Source organism: Scyliorhinus canicula, chromosome 13 (assembly GCF_902713615.1).
Source record: "Scyliorhinus canicula chromosome 13, sScyCan1.1, whole genome shotgun sequence".
NCBI classification, from domain to species: domain Eukaryota; kingdom Metazoa; phylum Chordata; class Chondrichthyes; order Carcharhiniformes; family Scyliorhinidae; genus Scyliorhinus; species Scyliorhinus canicula.
Genome location: NC_052158.1, coordinates 129,119,332 through 129,139,249, shown reverse-complemented (window position 1 = coordinate 129,139,249; position 19,918 = coordinate 129,119,332). Strand labels below are relative to the sequence as shown.

General features: G+C 44.2%; 2 protein-coding genes across 3 annotated transcripts in view; one reads left to right on the top strand and one right to left on the bottom strand.

Annotated features, from left to right (window-relative positions):
* Positions 1-808, bottom strand: part of ece2a (endothelin converting enzyme 2a) — a 390,038-nt gene extending 389,230 nt beyond the window's left edge. Inside the window, exon 1 of the mRNA XM_038816913.1 lies at positions 380-808. Within this exon, the coding sequence (XP_038672841.1) occupies positions 380-539 (160 nt within the window). The 5' untranslated portion in view covers positions 540-808. The remainder of the gene's footprint in view (positions 1-379) is intronic.
* Positions 809-1,194: 386 nt separating this feature from the next.
* alg3 (ALG3 alpha-1,3- mannosyltransferase) overlaps positions 1,195-19,918 on the top strand; it is a 38,522-nt gene continuing 19,798 nt past the window's right edge. The window contains exons 1-5 of one of the 2 annotated variants that reach the window (XM_038816907.1): positions 1,195-1,328; positions 11,427-11,526; positions 12,347-12,494; positions 15,271-15,431; positions 16,804-16,924. In XM_038816907.1, the coding sequence (XP_038672835.1) occupies positions 11,453-11,526; positions 12,347-12,494; positions 15,271-15,431; positions 16,804-16,924 (504 nt within the window). In that variant the 5' untranslated portion in view covers positions 1,195-1,328; positions 11,427-11,452. Of the gene's footprint in view, positions 1,329-1,353; positions 1,632-11,426; positions 11,527-12,346; positions 12,495-15,270; positions 15,432-16,803; positions 16,925-19,918 lie in introns of those variants that run through there. The other variant, XM_038816906.1, reaches the window with a different exon arrangement.

Sequence of the window (19,918 nt, the reverse complement as noted above, 5' to 3'; positions counted from 1 at the left end):
GTAGCAGTGAAAAGTTAGAAATGTAAACGGACTTGAGCAAATGAAAGGGGGTAAGGTACATTTCTAACCATTCCCAGTTCTGATCAAAGGACACAAGCCTGAAACGTTAACTCTATTTCTCTCTCCACAGATGCTGTCACACCTGCGTAGTACTTCCTGCATGTTCTGTTTTTATTTCAGATTTCCAGCAACTGCAATATTTTGCTTTTGTGAAACAACCTTAGCTTATTCAGCCTCTTTGAATCTTTTTAGTAATTGTAAAAACCTCCAGTCATGGACAAAATCATTTATCATTATGGTCATTTAAGTCAAAATTTTCTTTCCACTTTGCATAAAATCGCACCGTGGGGTGACCTGAAACTTTGAATTGAGAACATACCCAGGATCAGGATGGTTTCATCGCTTCGAATCTCCTCCTTCAGCAAATGTTCGAAGCGGGAAAATGCCCCAAACCACTCAAAAGTCTCCTCGTGGCGATAGCGTTCATCCCAATAATCCTGATCCTTATATCGCACGTTGGTACTTGGCAAATGATCCATTTTCCAAACGAGACTTCTGTGGTTAAAGGTCTGTTCAAGTTTTGATCTCGCACCCAAAGTCAGGACTCGATTCACTCCAGGTTAGATCAGGTCTCTTTCTCTGATTATCCCAGCCCAGGTTATGCTGAGCCCTTTTCTTGCACTGAAACCCGGTAGTAGTGTCCCCACTATTTCCTGACTGTAGTTTTGTCTGAGTTCTATCCAGTGTTGGTCTACTCGGGGTATGCCTGGCCCTTTTCTCGCAGGGTTGTTCCAGGGCAGGCTGTATCAGACCCCCCTCCCCTCCCCCTTTTCCTTCTGGTGAAGCTGTGCTTTGGTCTCCCTGGGTCACTGAATCAAGTCCTTTTATTTTTAAATAACAAGTCAAGGTCTCATACTGCCGCAGACACACAGTCTGTCTCTGCAGTGCTCCTGGTTCAGTTGTCCTGAGCTCCTACCCCTCCTGTCACCCCGGCTCACAACTCCGTGGGCTCTTCCTCTCCTCTGTCTGTACCGTGGGGATCCTCCCTGACTCTGTATGGGGGGTGTCAGCTCGGATTTAGTTTGCAATATTGATATCTTTGGATTAGACACGCCTGACAGGGCGGCGAGCTCGGTTGGGTCGCCTCGAGCTCTGACTCCAACGGTCGGAAAGTTTAAACGTGTTTGGAACCCGGCACCAGCCGAGGCCCCAAAAAGCGAGTCCCCCGGAAAGCCGGGGCCAAGAAGGACGGTTCCCGCCGCAGATCGATTAAACTGGGAGGTTTGCAGATGGAGAGAGTTTGAGTGGAAGGGGGAAGTGTTTCTGAGGTGAGAGGTGAAAGGGCGAAGCTGCTGCCGCCGCCCCCCCCAACCCCGGCTCCAGTTGGAGCAGCTCGTTCGCCGTCCCCCCCAGCGCTGATCGATGGCGAGGAGAGATGCTGAAAGGCACCAGTTGGAAGTCGAAGGCCCGCACGGCTCCCTCCAGCCGGAGTCGCAGCCCGAGTTACTTGGGGACACTGTGGCAGGAGAAGCGCTGGCTTCTGTTCAAACCGCAGTACACGCTGCCGGTGGCCGCCTGCCTCTGGCTGGCTGAGATCTGCGTTAACCTCTGGGTCATTCGGAAGGTGCCTTGTGAGTAAAGACCGTCAACCATTCAGACAGGAAGCAGCCTGTCCACTATCGTTAGCGCCAGTTTCTTACTCAAGAACAGGTTGAAAGGAGACATTATCTTCCCCTGTCAATGTTACACGGGGGAATGTGTGTTAAAGGGTGCATTTGGTCTGTAAAATTATTTGCCACGTCGAAACAGCCATGTTGTGATGAGCATTATAGATGGTAGCGGACATCTCTCAGTAACCACCAAATGGGTAATTTACCGAGATTGGGAGTAGATGTGCAGTGTGCCTGCTATTTTCTAAGGCAAAAATGTGTAGTTAATATGTTGAAACCAAGTAATATCACCACTTAAAATTAAGCAGGGAATTAACAGTGTTAATAAGACGTAGAAGTAGGCCATTCAGCCGGCTGATCATGTTTATTTGTGTCACAAATAGGCTTACATTAACACCACAATTAAGTTACTCTGATAATCCCCTTGTGTCCACACTCTGGTGCCTGTCCGGGTACACTGAGGGAGAATTCAGAATGCCCAATTCACAGTACAAACATGTTTCATGTCCTTCAGGACTTGTGGGAGGAAAGCAGAGCACCCAGTGGAAACCCACGTAGACACTGGGAGAACAGCAGACTCCACACAGACCCAAGCCAGGAATCGAACCTGGGTCCCTGATGCTTGAAGTAACAGTGCTAACCACTGTGCTACCGTGCCGCCAAAGTCTGCTCCACCATTCAATGAGATCATGACCGATCAGGATACAGAGTCCAGAAGGTTGTATTGCCTATCTGGTGCTTGGGTTCAGGCTATCTCATCTGGGCTGCAGAGGAACTTGGAGTGGGAGGGTAAAGATCCAGTTGTCGTGGTCCAAATAGGTATTGAAGGAAGCAGTTAGGGGCCAAAAAAGCAGAACCAAAAAGATAAAAAATTCCGGATTACTACCCGAGCCAAAAGCACAGGGTCAATAAGATTAAAGGGGTAAATGCGTGGCTCAAAGATTGGTGTGGGGAAATGAGTTTGAATTCATGGGACATTGGTAACAGTATTGGGGAAGGAGGGAGCTGTTCAATGGGACGGTCTTCACCTGAATCAGGCTGGGACCTGAGTCCTGGCGAATCACATAACTAGAGCTGTATTAGGGCTATACACTAAATAATGGGTGGGGGAGGGTTCTGTTGTATGGAAAATTAGAAAATCAAAGTTAAAGGAGAAGGTAGGAGTGCAGGTTAATGATGGGTACTTTAAACTAGTTCAGGGGGAAGGAGGAGGGGAGGACTTGGGAGAGGTTAGTAAAGTTTCCAGAACAAGTAATATAACAGAGCGCATAGGAAATGCAGGAATCAAACTACAGGCACAGAAGAGAAGGAGGACGGTTAGCGCAGGGCTGAAGGTGTTGTACCCAAATGCGTACAGTATGCAATCACAAGGTAAATTAGCTTGTAATACATTGAAATTGGTGGGTACGATGTTGTGGGCATCAAAGAGATGTGACGGCAAGGGGATCACGGCTGGGATCTAAATACCTAAGGATATGTGTCCTATCGGAAGGCAGGAGGATGAATAGAGGTGGCAGGGTTGCCTTGTTAGTAAAAAAATAAACCAAATCAATAGCAAGAAGCAATAGAGGATGAGAAGGCACAGAATCTGTGTGGATAGAGTTGAGGAACAGCAACGGAAAAAAGACCCTAATGGGAGTTATGTGCAGGCTCCCTACCAGTAGTCTGGATGTGGGGCAGAAAATAAAGTCCTGTAAGAAAGGCAATATTACAATAATCATGCGGGACTTCAATATACATGTGGACTGGGAAAATCAATTTGGTAGCGGATCCCAAGAAAAGGAATTTGTAGAATGCCTGCAATATTTTTGTTCCCAGCAGTTTGTCGTCGAGCACGCTAGGGAACAAGCAATTCTGGATTTGGTGATGTGTAATGAGGCAGACTTGATTAGAGAACTTAAGCTGAAGGGGCAGTGACCACAATATGATGGTATTCACCCTGCAGTTTGAGAGGGAGAAACTGGAATTAGATGCAACAGTATTATAATTGAGTAAAGGTAACTACAAAAACATGAGGGGGGAAAGACTGGCCAGAGTTGGTTGGAAGCGGAGTCTAGCAGAGAAGACGGTGGAACAGCAATGGCAGGAGTATTTGGGGGTTATTCGGGAGGCACAACAAAAATTCATCCCAAGAGGAAACATGCTAAGGGGAGGATGAGGCAAGCATTGTTAGATAAGGGAAGTCACGGATAGCATAAAAGCAAACAAAAAAGCATACAATGTGATACGGATTAGTGGGAAACCTTGAAAAGCAAGCAGAGGATAACTTAAAAAACAATAAGGGGGGGAGAAGATGAAATATGAGTGTTTAGCTGGCTCGTAATTTAGAAGAAAATTGTAAGTGTATTTTTGATCATAGAAATTGTAAGAGAGAGGCAAGAATGGACCTCCGACCATTGGAAAGTGAGACTGGGGAAGTAACAAAGAAATGGGAGAGGAACTGAATAGGTTCTTTGCATCAGTCTTCATAGTAGAAGACACCAGTGGCACACCAGAACTTCAAGAGAGTCAAGGGGTAGAGGTGTGTGTAGTGGCCATCACTAAGGAGGAGGTGCTGGGAAAGCTGAAAGGTCTGAAGGAGGATAGATCACTTGGACTGGATGCACGACACCCCAGGGTTCTAAAGGAGATAGCTGAAGAAATCATAGAGGCATTGGTGTTGATCTTTCAGGAATCACTGGAGGCAGGGAGGGTCCCAGAGGACTGGGAAATGGCTAATTTAATAGCCCTGTTTGAGAAGGGAGGGAGGCAGAAGATGGGAAATTATGTCTGGTTATTCTGACTTCAGTCGTTGGTAAAATTTTAGAGTCCGTTATTAAGGATGAGATTGTGGAGTACTTGGAAGTGCATAGGACTGAGTCAGCACAGCTTTGTCAAGGGGGGGTCATGTCTGACAAATCTGTTAGAATGTTTTGAGGAAGTTGAATAAAGGAGATCCAGTGGATATGATCTATTTGGCTTTTCAGAAGGCCGTTGATAAGGTGCCATACAGGAGGCTGCTAAATAAGATATGGGCCCATGGTGTTAGAGGTAAGGTACTGGCATGGATAGAGGATTGACTGACTGGCAAAAGGCAGTGGGTGGGGATAAAGGGTTTTTTATAAGGATGGCAGCAGAGACTAGCGGTGTTCCGCAGGGGTCAGTGTTGGGACCACAACTATTCATGATTAATGATCTGGACGAAGGAACTGAGGGCATTGTTGCAAAGTTTGCAGATGATACAAAGCTATGTGGGAAGGAAAATAGTGGTGAGGAAGCAGAAGGACTTGAACAGGCTAGGTGAGTGGGCAAAGAAGTGGTAGATGGAATACAAAATGTGAGGTTATGTACTTTGGTAGGAAGAATAGAGGCATAGACTATGTTCTAAATGGGGTAAGTAATCCAAAATCTGAAGCACAAAAGGACTTGAGAGTCCTGGTTCAGGATTCTCTTGTGGTTAACATGCAGGTTCAGTTGGCAGCCAGAATTGAAAATGCAATGTTGGCATTTTTATTATAATCTTTTATTGTCACAAGTATTGCAATGAAGTTACTGTACAAAGCCCCTAGTCGCCACATTCCGGCGCCTGTTCGGGTACACAGAGGAAGAATTCAGAATGTCCAAATTACCGAATAGCACGTCTTTCGGAACTAGTGGGAGGAAACCGGAGCACCCGGAGGAAACCCATGCAGACACGGGGAAAACGTGCAGACTCCGCACAGACAGTGACCCAGCAGTGAACATGGGACCCTGGCACTGTGAAGCCACAGTTCTAACCACCGTGTTGTCTGATTCTTTTAGAGAGGGCTAGAATATAAGAGCAGAGATGTACTGCTGAGGCTGTAAGACTCTGGTCAGAACCCATTTGGAATATTGTGAGCAGTGTTCGTCCCCATATCTAAGGAAACATTTGCTGGCCTTGAAGGGGGTCCAGAGGAGGTTTGCCAGAATAATCCATGGAATGAAGGCCTGGTCATAGGAGGAGCAGTTGAGGGCTCTGGGTCTGTTCTCGATGGAATTTAGAAGGATTTTGGGGGATCTTATTGAAACTTACAGAATACTAAGGCCTAGATAGAGTGGACATGGAGAGGATGTTTCCACTCGTAGGAGAAACTAGAACCCAAGAGCACAGGTTCAAAGTGAAGGGACGATCTTTTAAAACTAAGATGAGGATTATTTTTAGCTAGAGGGATTGGATTGGATTTGTTTATTGTCACGTGTACCAAGGTACAGTGTTACAGTATTTTTCTGCGAGCAGCTCAACAGATCTTTAAGTACATGGGAAGAAAAGGGAATAAAAGAAAATACATAATAGGACAACACAAGGTATTCAATGTAACTACATAAGCACCGGCATCGGATGAAGTATACAGGGGTGTAGTGTTATGAGGTCAGTCAATAAGAGGGTCATGTAGGAGTCTGGTAACAGCGGGGAAGAAGCTGTTTTTGAGTCTGTTTGTGCGTGTTCTCAGACTTCTGTATCTCCTGCCCGATGGAAGAAGTTGGAAGAGTGAGTAGGCCGGGTGGGAGGGGTCTTTGATTATGCTGCCCGCTTTCCCGAGGCAGTGGGAGGTGTAGATGGAGTCAGTGGATGGGAGGCAGGTTTGTGTGATGGACTGGGCGGTGTTCATGACTCTCTTAAGCTTCTTGCGGTCCTGGGCCGAGCAGTTGCCATACCAGGCTGTGATGCAGCCAGATAGGATGCTTTCTATGGTGCATCTGTAAAGTTGGTAAGAGTTAATGTGGACATGCCAAATTTCCTTAGTTTCCTGAGTAAGTATAGGCGCTGTTGTGCTTTCTTGGTGGTAGTGGCGACGTGGGTGGACCAGGACAGATTTTTGGAGATGTGCACCCCAAGGAATTTGAAACTGCTAACCATCTCCACCTCGGTCCCATTGATGCTGACATGGGTGTGTACAGTACTTTGCTTCCTGAAGTCAATGACCAGCTCTTTAGTTTTGCTGGCATTTTATGGAGAGATTGTTGTCGCTGCATCACTCCACTAGATTCTCTCCCTCCTGTATTCTGACTTATCGTTATTCGAGATCCGGCCCACTATGGTCGTATCGTCAGCAAACTTGTAGATGGAGTTGGGACCAAATTTTGCCACGTAGTCATGTGTGTACAGGGAGTAGAGTAGGGGGCTAAGTAGCCTTGCGGGGCCTCGGTATTGAGGACTATTGTGGAAGAGGTTGTTGTTCATTCTTACTGATTGTGGTCTGTTGGTCAGAAAGTGGAGGATCCAGTTGCAGAGTGAGAATCCAAGTCCTAGATTTTGGAGCTTTGATATGAGCTTGGCTGGGATTATGGTGTTGAAGGCGGAGCTGTAGTCAATAAATAGGAGTCCTTGTTGTCGAGATGCTCGAGGGAGAAGGGTAGGGCCAGGGAAATGGCGTCTGATGTGGACCGTGATGTGATGTTTCTGTGGAATTCAGTGCTGCAGAAAGCTGTGGAGGCCAAGTCACTGAGTGTTTTTAAGCACAGAGATAGATAGTTTCTTGATCAATAAGGGAATTGGGGGTTACGGGAAGAAGGCAGGAGAATGAGAAACATATCGAATGGTAGAGCAGACACGATGGGCCAAATGCCCTAATTCTGCACCTATATCTTATGGTGTTGATATGATAATGTTCAACTCCACATTCCCATCTTATCCCCATAACCCTTGATTACCTTATTGATTAAAAATCTGTCTATCACCGTCTTGAACATACTGAATAACCCAGTCTCTTACAGCCCTTTGTGTCAAAGAATTCTACAGACTCACTACCCTCTGAGTGAAGAAACTCTTCATCCGTGCCTTAAATGAAGAACTCCTTAATAATGGAAGTTGAAAATTATCATAAGTGATTTGGCACTGGGCACTTTCCTCGAATAGATTTCGAAAAATTCTAAATCAATAAAATAAAAATATGCTGGAACGGAACATGCTAGTGCAGGGGATTTAATGTTGTACAGATTTTGAAATGCACCCTTCAGCTCAATTTTATTTGCTCTAGCTTGCAGAAGTGAGAGCTGATTAGTACAAACTTATGGAGAAAATTAACAATGATACACACTGACTTGCAAATCTCCAGAAGAATTTCCTGGTTGTTTTATGCTCCATGTTATCTTTGTGCAATCATCATCTTGTCCTTTGCTTCCCTATTATGTTTAAGAACCTGCTGGATTTACCAAATAAACTTGCCATGAAATTTATTCTGGTAATTAAGAACAAAAATACCTATTTAACTATGTAATCACTGTTAATGCAGTGCCAATCTCAGACCCAGAAAAGGAACAATTTAAAATAGGCAGTCTCATTCTTGCACACAATAAGTTGTTAATTATGTCAAATTTTAAAGTAACATTTTTTCTCTTTATCATCTCTTAATACAATCTTCTTTCCCTTTTTGTTTCTCATTTTCCTGATGTGACTTGATACGCCCTCCTTCATTATTCCTGCTTCCTTCTCAATCCTTAAATCTCACTAAGGAGGTACACTGCTGATCTTACCCTGATCTCAGGTCCAAGATGCACCTTCATCCTCTGCATGTCATTATCAGCTTGCACTTTAAGCAAGTTTTGGTGCAACAATAGTTTGAGCTGAAGATTGCAGAAAAAAGTCTAATGGTGAATGCAAGCGAGTTCCAGCTTCTTGTAAATTACCAGACAATAGCCATTCCCAAGATTCTGAACTTGACGTCTACGGATTTGTAGTGTAGGTTCTTCCTGTTCCTGAATTTGCCCCCTCCTCCAGTCGAGCTGGCATTGCTACTTTTGCTTTGGAACTCTGTGCTATCTTTCCATGAAGCAAAATATATCTTTCGAACATAATACAAAATGTTGTAGTTTCCTAACTCAACAAAACACCATGACCCAAAGATCAAGAAAAGTCCTTCAGGCCGAAAATAGTTTTGCCCCCAGCATATGTGCAACGTGAATCCCAGACTAGAAATTAATTCTATTCAAACGCTGCAATAAATCTGTACGGTGAATTTGCAAGAGTCGTGTGTTACTGAATGAATGAAAATGTAAACTAAAACAAAGTAAAGGGTCTCGAAGGTATGGAATTTCTGACAGTACTCCTCCAGCACTAACTGCACTTAAAATAGCTCTCCTTGCTGCCTCATAGCTTGTTGCACTTACCTCAGGCAAGAGGGAGTGAATCTTGAGCTTTCCCTGTCAGCTTGTTCTGTAACAGCAGCAACCAGTGTTGGGCTAGCCACTTTAACTGCTGTCCTTCCCTTTTGAAAGAGGTAAAGAGGGTGTCCACCTCGCCTTATCAAACATGGGGATTAAAAACTTGAATACCTCCGCCCTTAAGTCTGAGCTAGGGGTGTCTTCAATGGGACGAGTGAATCCTCCCTTCTCAGCTTAAGCTGTTTTAATTTAAAGTCCCTTTTATCTTTCCTGGAATTCTCTCTCCTTCCATCTCTGCCTCATTTTCCATTTCCTCCCTCCCTTCTTCCTTTTTTTCCTCTTTTTTTTTATCTTTCCTCCATTTCCGATTTCAATTTGCACTGCTCCAATCTTAATTTCTCTGCCGCTAATTTATGTTTCAGTGTCCTCAATTTCCACCTCTAGATGTTTGACTACCCATTTTAAAATATCTGTTTTTCTGGCCCTCAGGCGGAACTCCGGCTCTAAGTCCCTCACAATACTTTTAAATCTTCCGAGTTAAGTGTCCTTAACTTCTCACAGTTTTAGCACTTTAATATTACAGACACAAGGAAATCTTTTGCAATTTTAAATTGCTTTTGAAGGAACAATTTACTTTCCCCACTCCAATTTCTTTAGTCAGTGGGAACAATTCAGATACAAAACTTCAATTTTATAATGACCAAGTGAGATGTGGTGAACTGGCTCCCCTCTATTCAACCTCCTCAATTGGTCATACAAAGGCTTAAGTTTCTTTTTCACCAGATTATGCAATTTTTCAAATCAGAATGTGTTTTAACTATTTCAATTGTACGCAATAAAGAGCCAATTACAAATAGGTTTTTTCGAGTCATAGAAGGAGAAAATTTACTAGCCCAGCAACCTGAGGAAAGACTAATAAAAACGTGACGTCACGCATTCAGCCGTCATGCAGTCATTTAGGCACAACATGCTTCAGAACTAAGGGGAGATTGAGTCCAACTTTTTTTTTTAAAAAGCAAAAGCATAAATTGTTCAGTGTCCTTTGTCTTTGAGGCACAGCTTTTTAACAGTGTGGCTAGTTTGAGTTAGCTGGTTTCTTGGACATGGTCAAATGTAATAGATATTGCAATTATTACAAGATCTCAGTTAGCTGGGAGGTTCTTGTTGGAGTGGGCTTGTCTAACTAGGCGACGTGGGAACACGCTTAATCCAAAAGAGAGAGAATCATAGAATTTACAGTGCATAAGGACGCCATTCGGCCCTGAGAGTCTGCACCGGCCCTTGGAAAGAACACCCAACTTAAGCCCACACCTCCACCCTATCTCCGTAACCCAGTAACTCCGTATAACCTTTTGAACACACTAAGGGGCAATTTAGCAATGCCAGTCCATGTAACCTACACATCCTTGGACTGTGGGAGGAAAGCGGAGCACCTGGAGGAAAGCCGCGCAGAGACGGAGAAAGTGCAAACTCCACATAGACAGTCACCCAGGGACAGAATTGAGCCTGGGTCCTGTGAGGTGCCACCGTGCCGCCTGAAGTAATAAGAAACAGCTTGTTTCATCTGTAGATTTTCTGGATACTGCAGGTGCCACTTACAATCTTTCTCTAGTGAATGACTAATACAGGAGCCTTAGGATGCCAGGATCACAAAGGAGTTGAAGTAATCTCAACACTGGATGAGGACTTTGACAGACGATTCCAATGAATAGAGTAGATGCCCAAGGATTCCTTTTGGAGCCTGATTGTAAGGCATGAAGCACACCTGCTCTTCCTCCTCCTGTCTCTAAACAAGTGTTTGCAAGGGTAATTTTACAAAAGCTACCTTGGCACCTTTAACTAGTCGCACCTACTGAAGTGGCTCCAAACGGTGGGCCTCACCTGACTTCTCCTTTTTGAAGTTCAAATTGCAGCTGTGACCTTTGAATGTAGGCGGCCATCTGCCTATAATGGGAGCCCTGACCAACTTTAACACTGGCAAAGATGTAATTGTACTGGATTGCATCAGTGCGACCTCAGGCCGCTAAGCCTGATCTTAACTCTCCCAAATACTATTCTTGCTGCATGGTACAGGGGTAAAATCAAGGCCAATATGTATCTTGCGGGTGATGCAAAATAGAGCAATGAATGCATGGTTCAATTGGAAAATTCAGGAAGCAAATGAATTGATCTTGTTTAATCAGAAAGCATTGTTGGCTTTTCTATGGTAATTTTCGATTTTATCCTTTTTTTAGCAGTGCTCTTGTTGGCCTTAGACAAACACTTACACTGATCCATGGTGGGGGAGAGGAGAAAAAGTCAGCAGTGGCATTCTGTTAACTGATCAGTGGTATTGATAACTGCTGTGATGTTTCTGTTCCGCACCAAATCATTTTCTGGTTGGTCAGAAACACAGGAAGTCACACTGATTCCTCCAATGCAAAGTGTTAAAATATCACAGAGCAATTGGGCATCTTTCTTTCTCTATGGGAAAAGAGCCTGGTTGCTACTTTGAAATCGTCCCGTTCTAATAAAAGGTAGTTGATCTGCAATATTAACTCTGCTGAACATTTCCAGCATTTTCTGTTTTTATTTCAGATTCCCATAATCCTCAGCATATTGCTTTTGTGAAAACATGAAAAATAATTTGAGTCTAAATGTTTTCTGTACTTTTAGACACAGAAATAGACTGGAGAGCCTATATGAGTGAGGTGGAAGGTGTGATTAATGGAACATATGATTACACCCAGTTGAAAGGAGACACCGGACCTCTTGTGTAAGTACAGGGCACAGGGTTCCTACATTACAGCCACTTGTCTGATCAGCCAACTAAAACTGCTTGCACCCACAAATTTTTGGAATTGTCTATATTATTAGTTTTTATTTTAGTGTACAAATGGATAGAGAAATTTAGTAAATATATCGGATCGCACTATCAACAATTGGGAGATTACATTCAGATTTCTGTCCTTTGTTTCATTGAAATTTCAAAACAGAAGCCTTGTATTTTGTTATATGAATGCAAGTTTTTCTTATTAGGGATGAAAATCTGTTGATTTTCCTGGTGCTATTCCAGTATCGCTTTTGAGTCTTTGTATGCGCCTGGCAATTGTCAGAGTATATTTGTGAGACAATTGCTCTTCTTATCCCAAGGAGAGTAACTCGGGCTAAGGGAAGATCCCATAAGCACCAATCACCTATTTACCTCCTACAACAACCATTTCTTTATGTGTGATCCTGTGTCAGTGTCGGCTGGAAAAACAAACTTCAGCTATCATTGGAGCTGAAATTGCCCATATTCTATATGTGTGGTTTACCGCAGGGACAATAGGGTAGTGAAGAATGATGAGGCCCATTTTGGTAACATGTTTTCACCATAGTTAAAATCAGCTAACTGTTTGTAATAGGAAGGGGAGCATTTTCATCAAATTGTTAGAGATGTATTTGAATGCATTGTGTTTGCTGTATAGTATAGCTGAAGATGCATATGGATATCAAATGTGTATAAATGAATATAGAGCAACGTGCAGGTAATGATGCAATTACTAAAATTAATCTAGGACACTAATACACTGTGCTATCCTCTCTCTGAACAGTTATCCCGCTGGGTTTGTTTATATCTTCATGGTGCTGTATTACATCACAGATCATGGAGCGAACATCCACCTCGGACAGTACATGTTTGCCATCTTCTACCTCATCACCCTGCTGCTGGTATTCAGGATTTACCATCAAACAAAAAAGGTGAATAGCATTCTGTAACTGTGTAGAATGGAAATAGATAATGATTTTTATACAAATATTTGACTTCTTACACATCCATATTACAAAAGTATACATTTTAAAAACATTAAACATTACAGCATAATCTAACCAAAAACAACTAAGTCCGTTCTGGGATGCATCAGAGGGGTAAGCACCGCGAACAGCCCCACTATCTAACAGTACTTTTCGGATGTCAACGGGGAACGCCCACTGAGGCTGACTTAGCCGCGTTTCCAGCACTGAGGAGCTCCTCAGTTTAGGAAGATATCGGTAGCGCCCAAATCTCTCGACTCCCCTCGACGTGACCCCTGGACACCGCCCCCCCCAAAGCCCCAACTTGCCCCTGTCGACGGAGACCCTCCAGACCCCCTGCACCTCACAGGCAGGGCACCCCCGGGCCTGATCCCCAGCGCTGGCAAAATGCCACCTTGGAATCTTGGCAGTGCCCCTGTCAGCCTGGCAGTACCATTTAGGCTGCTGCCCAGGTGGCACTGTCAGGGTGACAGGTTTGCCCCCCCCCCCCCCCCCCCCCCGTGCCATTCCGCCTGGTTCCCGTTTCTGAGGACCAGTGCTGAATGGCACCCGCTGGAGTTTCCTCGGTGAGGCCGGTAGATCCCGGGAGCCAGTTCAGTTTGGCAAAGGGATAGCTAAGTGAGTCTTTAAACTCGCATAAATGTGCAAATCTGGGTGCCAACCGGCCGCATTCCTTTCTGATTCCGGTAAATCACACCCTATAAGATTGTATGCCTCTAACAACCTTGGAATAAAAATGCATTTACTTTTCAATGTTAATGGCAAAGAATGCAGTAAAGATCAGAGCAATGGCCAAACCTATTTGCCAGCTCTAATCTCAAGGGTAATCTTCTAATCCCTATTTTATTTGGCTATTATCTCAATGCAAGTGTTCTAGATGCTGAAAGCTTTCATATCTGAGAAAGCATCCTTCTCAAGCCATTTTCATTGAAGTGTCAAACAGCCATAAATAATGTTACAAGAGTGGCCAGGGACTTGTTCTTTGATTCCAGCTTTCTTCTCTTCCCCTTTCCTTTCTTTTTGAAAAGTACATGAACTTCATGTCAACTCCTGAGGTTGAGAACTCACTACATTTTCTGAGTTCCAACTATCCAACCTTCAGCGCTCCATTTGCCATGACATTTCTACAGCTCCTGATTTACTCAACCATACCCTCACCTCCACCTTTGATTTCCTACTCCCCAATAAAACCATTACTCTCTCTTATCCTGGTCGTTCACTCTGGGATGCATCATTGAAAGGATATTGCAGACAACTGGCTTGGTTATTCACCATCAGATCTGATTGTACCACTTAAAACATTATTGAATCCTGCTGTCTCTACCATAAACCGTCTTCTTCAACTCATCTCCCACTTGCCCTCACCTCCAATAAATAAGTGCGAAAAGCTCATGGAGTTCTTTGTCACTAAAGTTGAGGCAATCTGATCAGCTGCCTTTGCTGCATCACGTACTTCCACTAGCCCATCTGGCTAAACTTACTTCAGCTGCCTTTGCTGCATCACTTACTTTCCCCCTGTCCGAGCCCTGAACTTGCATCTATCTCTAGCTTCCCTCCTATCTCCCCTCATGTCATCTCCAAGCTCATCTTGTTCAAGGAGCCATCCCCTGTCCCCCTCAATCCTAAACTGCTTAATCATCCAACATTCCCTCCTAATCTGCATGCTAGCCAGTATTGTAAATAGTTCTCTCTTCAGGGGCGGAATTCTCCGCAGGGGGCCGAATTCGTGAAGGCCGTCGTGAACTCGGCCGAGGTTCACGACGGCCTCGGAGCCCGCTCCCTGCACCTAATTCACCCCCACCCGGGGGGCTAGGAGCGGGCCTCCGTCTTTCTCGGTAGCGACCCCATCACGCCGTGAATGTGAAGTAATCCGCGCATGCGCGGGTTGCCGGTTCCAACCCGCGCATGCGCGGATGACTTCATTGCACATACGGCACGAACCTGCGCATGCGCGATGGCCGTCTTTCTCCTCAGCCGCCCGGCAAGATGTGGCGGCTTGATCTTGCTGGGCGGCGGAGGGGAAAGAGTGCGTCCGTTTTGGACGCTGGCCCGCCGATGGGTGGGCACCGATCGCGGGCCTGTCCCCTCCCGAGCACAGTCGTGGTGCTCCTGTCCCAATCGGGCCCCTAGATGCCCCAAACGGGCACCTGGCGCCCGTTTCACGAATGCAGCGACCAGGTGTGTTTGCCGCCGTCATGAAACAGGCGTGAAGGGCCGGCCGCTCAGCCGTGAAAAACGGCGAGCGGCGATTTTTCCGAGCGAGGGGGGTGGGTGGGGGGGAGAAACGTGGGCGGCGCCAGGGGGGCGTAAAAAATGTCGGGGGGGCCCTCCCGCGATTCTCCCAGGACGCGTGGGGAGCGGAGAAATGCGCCCCAGGTGTGGTCCTCCTCCTCTAAATCTGCTGTCATCACCACTCTGTGCAAAAAGTAACTCTTGACTCTCTATCCTTAAATTACCATCGCAACACTGACCATACTTTCTTCACAAGTCCTTGAACATTTTGCTGCCTCTGAAATCCCATCCCATTTTTTCCCAGAACTCGATGTTTAAATCCCTGCAATCAGGTCTCCATCCCATCACAGTACTGAAACAGCTATCAAAGTCACAAATGACACAGGATGTCTAATAATGGAATTCCACACAATGTCATTTGCCGTGTACAATGTTTGTCCTTCAAACATTAAAGCTCAAATCCACACACTTTCCAACATTATTTTTTCAGGTTCCGCCATTTGTGTTTTTCTTCATGTGCTGTGCCTCCTATCGGATCCACTCTATCTTCATCCTTCGACTTTTCAATGACCCTATTGCCATGATGATCCTCTACATGGCTGTGAATCTCTTTTTGAGTAATCGTTGGTCACTGGGCTGCTGTTTCTTTAGGCAAGTACTGTAATAAGCAAGAATATTGTTGGTGATATTATTTCATTGTGGAAAAGGCAAAACGACATCTAAAAAAAGACTGGATTATCGATCAAGCCTTTCACATCCTGACAATGTGCAACCTAAATATATGCCTCCCTTCACCCCTTGCAGTCATGCAATCTCCTGTGTGAGGCACATTAAGTGAAAAATCTTGAGGCCAATTTAAATAAAACCTAGGAAATTCCAGAGGCATTGATGACTAACAATTTTTGTTAACCTACCTATCTACTTATGTCTTCCACTCACAGGAATTCCTGCAGATTCTTGCAGTGAACCCACACGCACACACTGTAATCTGTTCCAGCTACCAACAACTTTCTGCAAAGAGGTTCTTCCTGTTTAATTTAAATCAATAATTTTGGAACTTGGAATGATTCCCCTAATCCTCCCCTCTCCATCTAGTTGTATAACCTACCAATTGGACTGAATTTCATCCCTTTTTATTTTAAAGACCCCAGTTGTACCCCTTTGAAGTCTATTATGCACCAAAGTAGGAAGCATTAGTTCTCAATGTCTGTCCCAATCAATTAAGCTAGATATCTTTGATCAATTAATTTTGGATGGCGTCACAATACGAATGACTAGTTAACCTGTTTTGCTGGTGTTGATTGAGGGATCAGTCTTGGCCAGGGCAGCAAGAGATTTCTCCTTTTGCAAATGCCATAGGAACTTTTATGACCATCTGCTAGGATTGCTGACTATTCTAACGAAAAGTCACAAATCTGAAATGTTGATATGCTTCTCTCTCCTTAGATGCTACCTGACATGTTGGGCATTTCTGCTTGAAATACAGGAAATTGGCTTCCTTGGGTTAATGTTACATGTAAAACATAGCTCCTCAAACAATGTTGAAACTGAGTAGTTCCACAGAGATCAGAAGAAATACTGCTGAAAATAAATACATAAAAAACATTGATGCAACAGGAAGCATCCTTTGTGGCTTAGCGTGACTATTTGGCTGCACTACATCAGATCATAATGTCTGCTGACATAGGGTGATTTTGAATTGTCACAATGATTTCATGTTCTCTTTCCATGTCAAAATCGAAATAGGTCTGTTTCTAAATTTTTGTTGTATTATTTGAATAAACCTTACAGAGCATATATAAGACAAAAAATTAAAAATAAACACAATTCTCTCTCACCACTTTGTCAATAAATAAACTAGTGACAGTCAAGTGGGCTATATAACAAGCAATCAATCCACTCCACCCCTGTGGTGAAGGTAAAAATTATTGTCCATCTGCACTTTTATTTTACAAAGCAACCTTCAATTAACATTCTGTTACACTAAAAAATGTAAATGTTATCCTGTTTGTTCCCTTGGTAGTTTAGCTGTTTCGGTAAAGATGAACATTTTGCTCTTCGCTCCAGGACTACTGTTCCTTCTAATCTCTGAGTTTGGATTGTTGCGGACCATCCCAAAACTCTGCATCTGTGCTGTGTTGCAGGTATGTCAAAATTTAGATCTATAGTTTCTGAATTGAAATGACTGTAATATGTTAAAATTGTGTTCAATGTAAATTCTCAAATACTCAGTTCACTGTGGTTTCAATAGACCACCAGCTAAATAAAGAGTTCTTTGAGTTCTTCCCAACGATTTCTTTTGCAGGTTTACTCAATTGATATCTGCTTGTTTGGGCTGGTAAGACTCCTCAGGTTCGTAGGACATTTTTGGAATTGGCAGGCATGAGTGTGGCACTACCTAATCTGTGATGTTATTACCGGGTGGCACATATTCATAAAGTGCAGGAGTGGTTCAAGGATCCAAATGCTATGGGGATGGATGGAAGAGGTTTCATGTATAGGGTTGGGTCTGAGGGCCTTATTTACTGCACTACTCCCATTTTCTCCTGTTAGATTTTCTTCAAGTCTGGCGGTGATAGACACTTTGAGGATTTGGAAACAGTTTAAACTGGGTTCCATGTCATTGCTGGCTCCGATTTGCAGGAACCATAGGTTTGTGCCATCTGGCTTAGATTCTGGCTGGTGGCAGTCTTCATCTCCTTTTTCAGGGAACTGATTGCCGCGGCTGTTAGCGGGGGACAGGGTTTTTATTTTAATTTTTCATGAAGCATCTGTTTTCTGTGCGGAATGGGGAGAGGGGGATTGGGTGGGTGTACTTTCAGTATAATACAGGGGATTTGTTGTATTTTTTTTGTTATAATGAAAATTTTGCTTGAATAAAAATATATATTTTTAAAATTACCATTGCTGAATTCCTCATCAGCATCCAGTGGGACGAGCTGTTGACCAGAAGTTTAACTGGATCAGCCATATAAGTACTATGACTACAAAACGCTGTACATACTGCAGCGAGTAATTCAACTCCTGCACCTGCTGCCCTTGTTCTTCTAGGTGGTACATGTTCAAGGCTCAGAAGGTACTATCAAAGGAGCCTTGAGAATTGTTGCAGTACTACTATTGTATGCACTAATTATCAGCTAGATGTCACTTTTGAAATTTTTCTGCCAGTTGGCAGCATTCTCATCAGCCTGCTGTCGGGCAGTGATGCCACCACTGAAGCACAGGTCGGAACACTTGTCGATTATAAGCACCATGGTTTGTTTTTTGCCACAGCTGCACAGGGTGAGTCATGGTGCCTCCAATGGGAGAGGTTGTTGAGGCAGGGTCCGATTACAATGTGACACCTGTTAGTTTAACGGTAGGTCAAAGCCTGGGATTTCCAATGTGGAATCATCAATCAGTCACTGATTCTGGGATGGGTTATGCCATAGGTCCTTCCACAGGTCCACAGCAGAACAGCCAAGCTCTGGCAAGTTGGGCCAGATTGGCTGCCTTGAGATGAAGCGTTTGCCTGGTGGGTGACCTCTACTCCCAATGGCAGATCGGATTTTTATGCACTCTTTCTAGCAATCATGCTATACTAGCTACACAACGGATTGGTGATGATGCAATATTTCAGAGAACAGGTAGCCAACTTGTGTTTGTTGACCGGATTACTCCTGAGATGTTCCTCATGGTCTCATTCAGCTGGACATCTAACAGTATGCAGTGCATAGAGTTCTTCTAGAAGTGCAGTATTCAGCTATTGAGTAGCAGAGAGCAGAAGAGGAAGTTGTTAAAGTTCTGGAATTGTCACAGTTGAACAGCAGTGGTTTTCAAACATTTTTCCCAGGATCCACTTTTGCCAACCATCACAACACATGCCGGCCGATCATCGCGACACACCATTTCTTTAATGCAACAGATGAGCCTGCTTGGTCTTCACAATCTCCTTTTGCATTCAATGTTACATTTCTGCTGAGGACTTCAGCTGATGATTTAAATTCTTGCTGCATCCTTTGAAAGAAATCGGGAGATTTGTCCGCAAACTTACCATGCTAAATGTCCAAGTTTTGAGGGTTTTAAACTCTCATTTGACAGTACCTCCTGCACATAACATATATGGGCTTTGCATCCTGATTATCATTGTCACAATTAACAAAGCCGTACCTCAATAAATCGCCTTTATACTGCTTTGTTCCCAATTTCAGTTTTTTCTTTGATGGTTGTTCACCAGAGGGCTTGGAGCTCTGTACAGAGCTAACACTGGCACTCCTCTGACCTGCCCTGGACTCTCCAGGGCAGCTGACTCCAACAGATTCAGTTGTGAGTTCCTGGCCAGGAGGTACACTGCCTGTTTGTGTCTTTGGCCCTCTTCCTTTGTAACAAAACAATCCATCTTCAGTTCTTCAAAATTCCTTGCCTTGCTTGTTTGCAGCTAGAAAATGGCGCAATGTTCCCTCTGTAATTTTGAGGCAGAAGTATGGATGTACAGGGCCAATGACCTGCTCTCTGCCGCCACTTCTGACTGGAAAACTACATTGTTCCATTTAAAAGCCAGTCGCGGCCGGCATTCTCAATTTAAAAGTCGATCGCGGCCATTGGGCGCTTTTGCCGCCATGGGGAGCGTTGTGACCAATCATATTGAGACCGGCACTTTGAAACACCCTGCTATCACTGTGCGCCACTGGTGGAGGGAGTGATATTTATGATGGTAATGGGGTGCTGATCAAGTGGACTGCTTGTCCTGGATGATATTGAGTTTCTTGAGTGTTATTCGAGGTGCACTCATCCAGGAAGGTGGAGAGCATTCCGTATTCCATCACACTCTTGACTTGTGCCTTGTAGACTGTGAACAGATGAGTTACTCACTGCAGAATTTTCAGCTGATCTACTGTTGTAACCACAGTATTTTTATGGCTGAACCAGTTAAGCTTTGGTCAATAACTGAACCCCAGGTTGTTGATGGTCGGGACTTAGGCAATGGTAATGCCACTGAATGTCCACGGGAGATGGTTAGATTCTCTCTTGTTGGAGATGATCATTGTCTGGTGCATATGTGGTGTCAATGTTATTTGCATCTGCACTGTCCATTTCATGTGCATATCACATTTTGTGTATTTTGTTATTTCAAATCTGTGATACTGGTTCTGCACTAA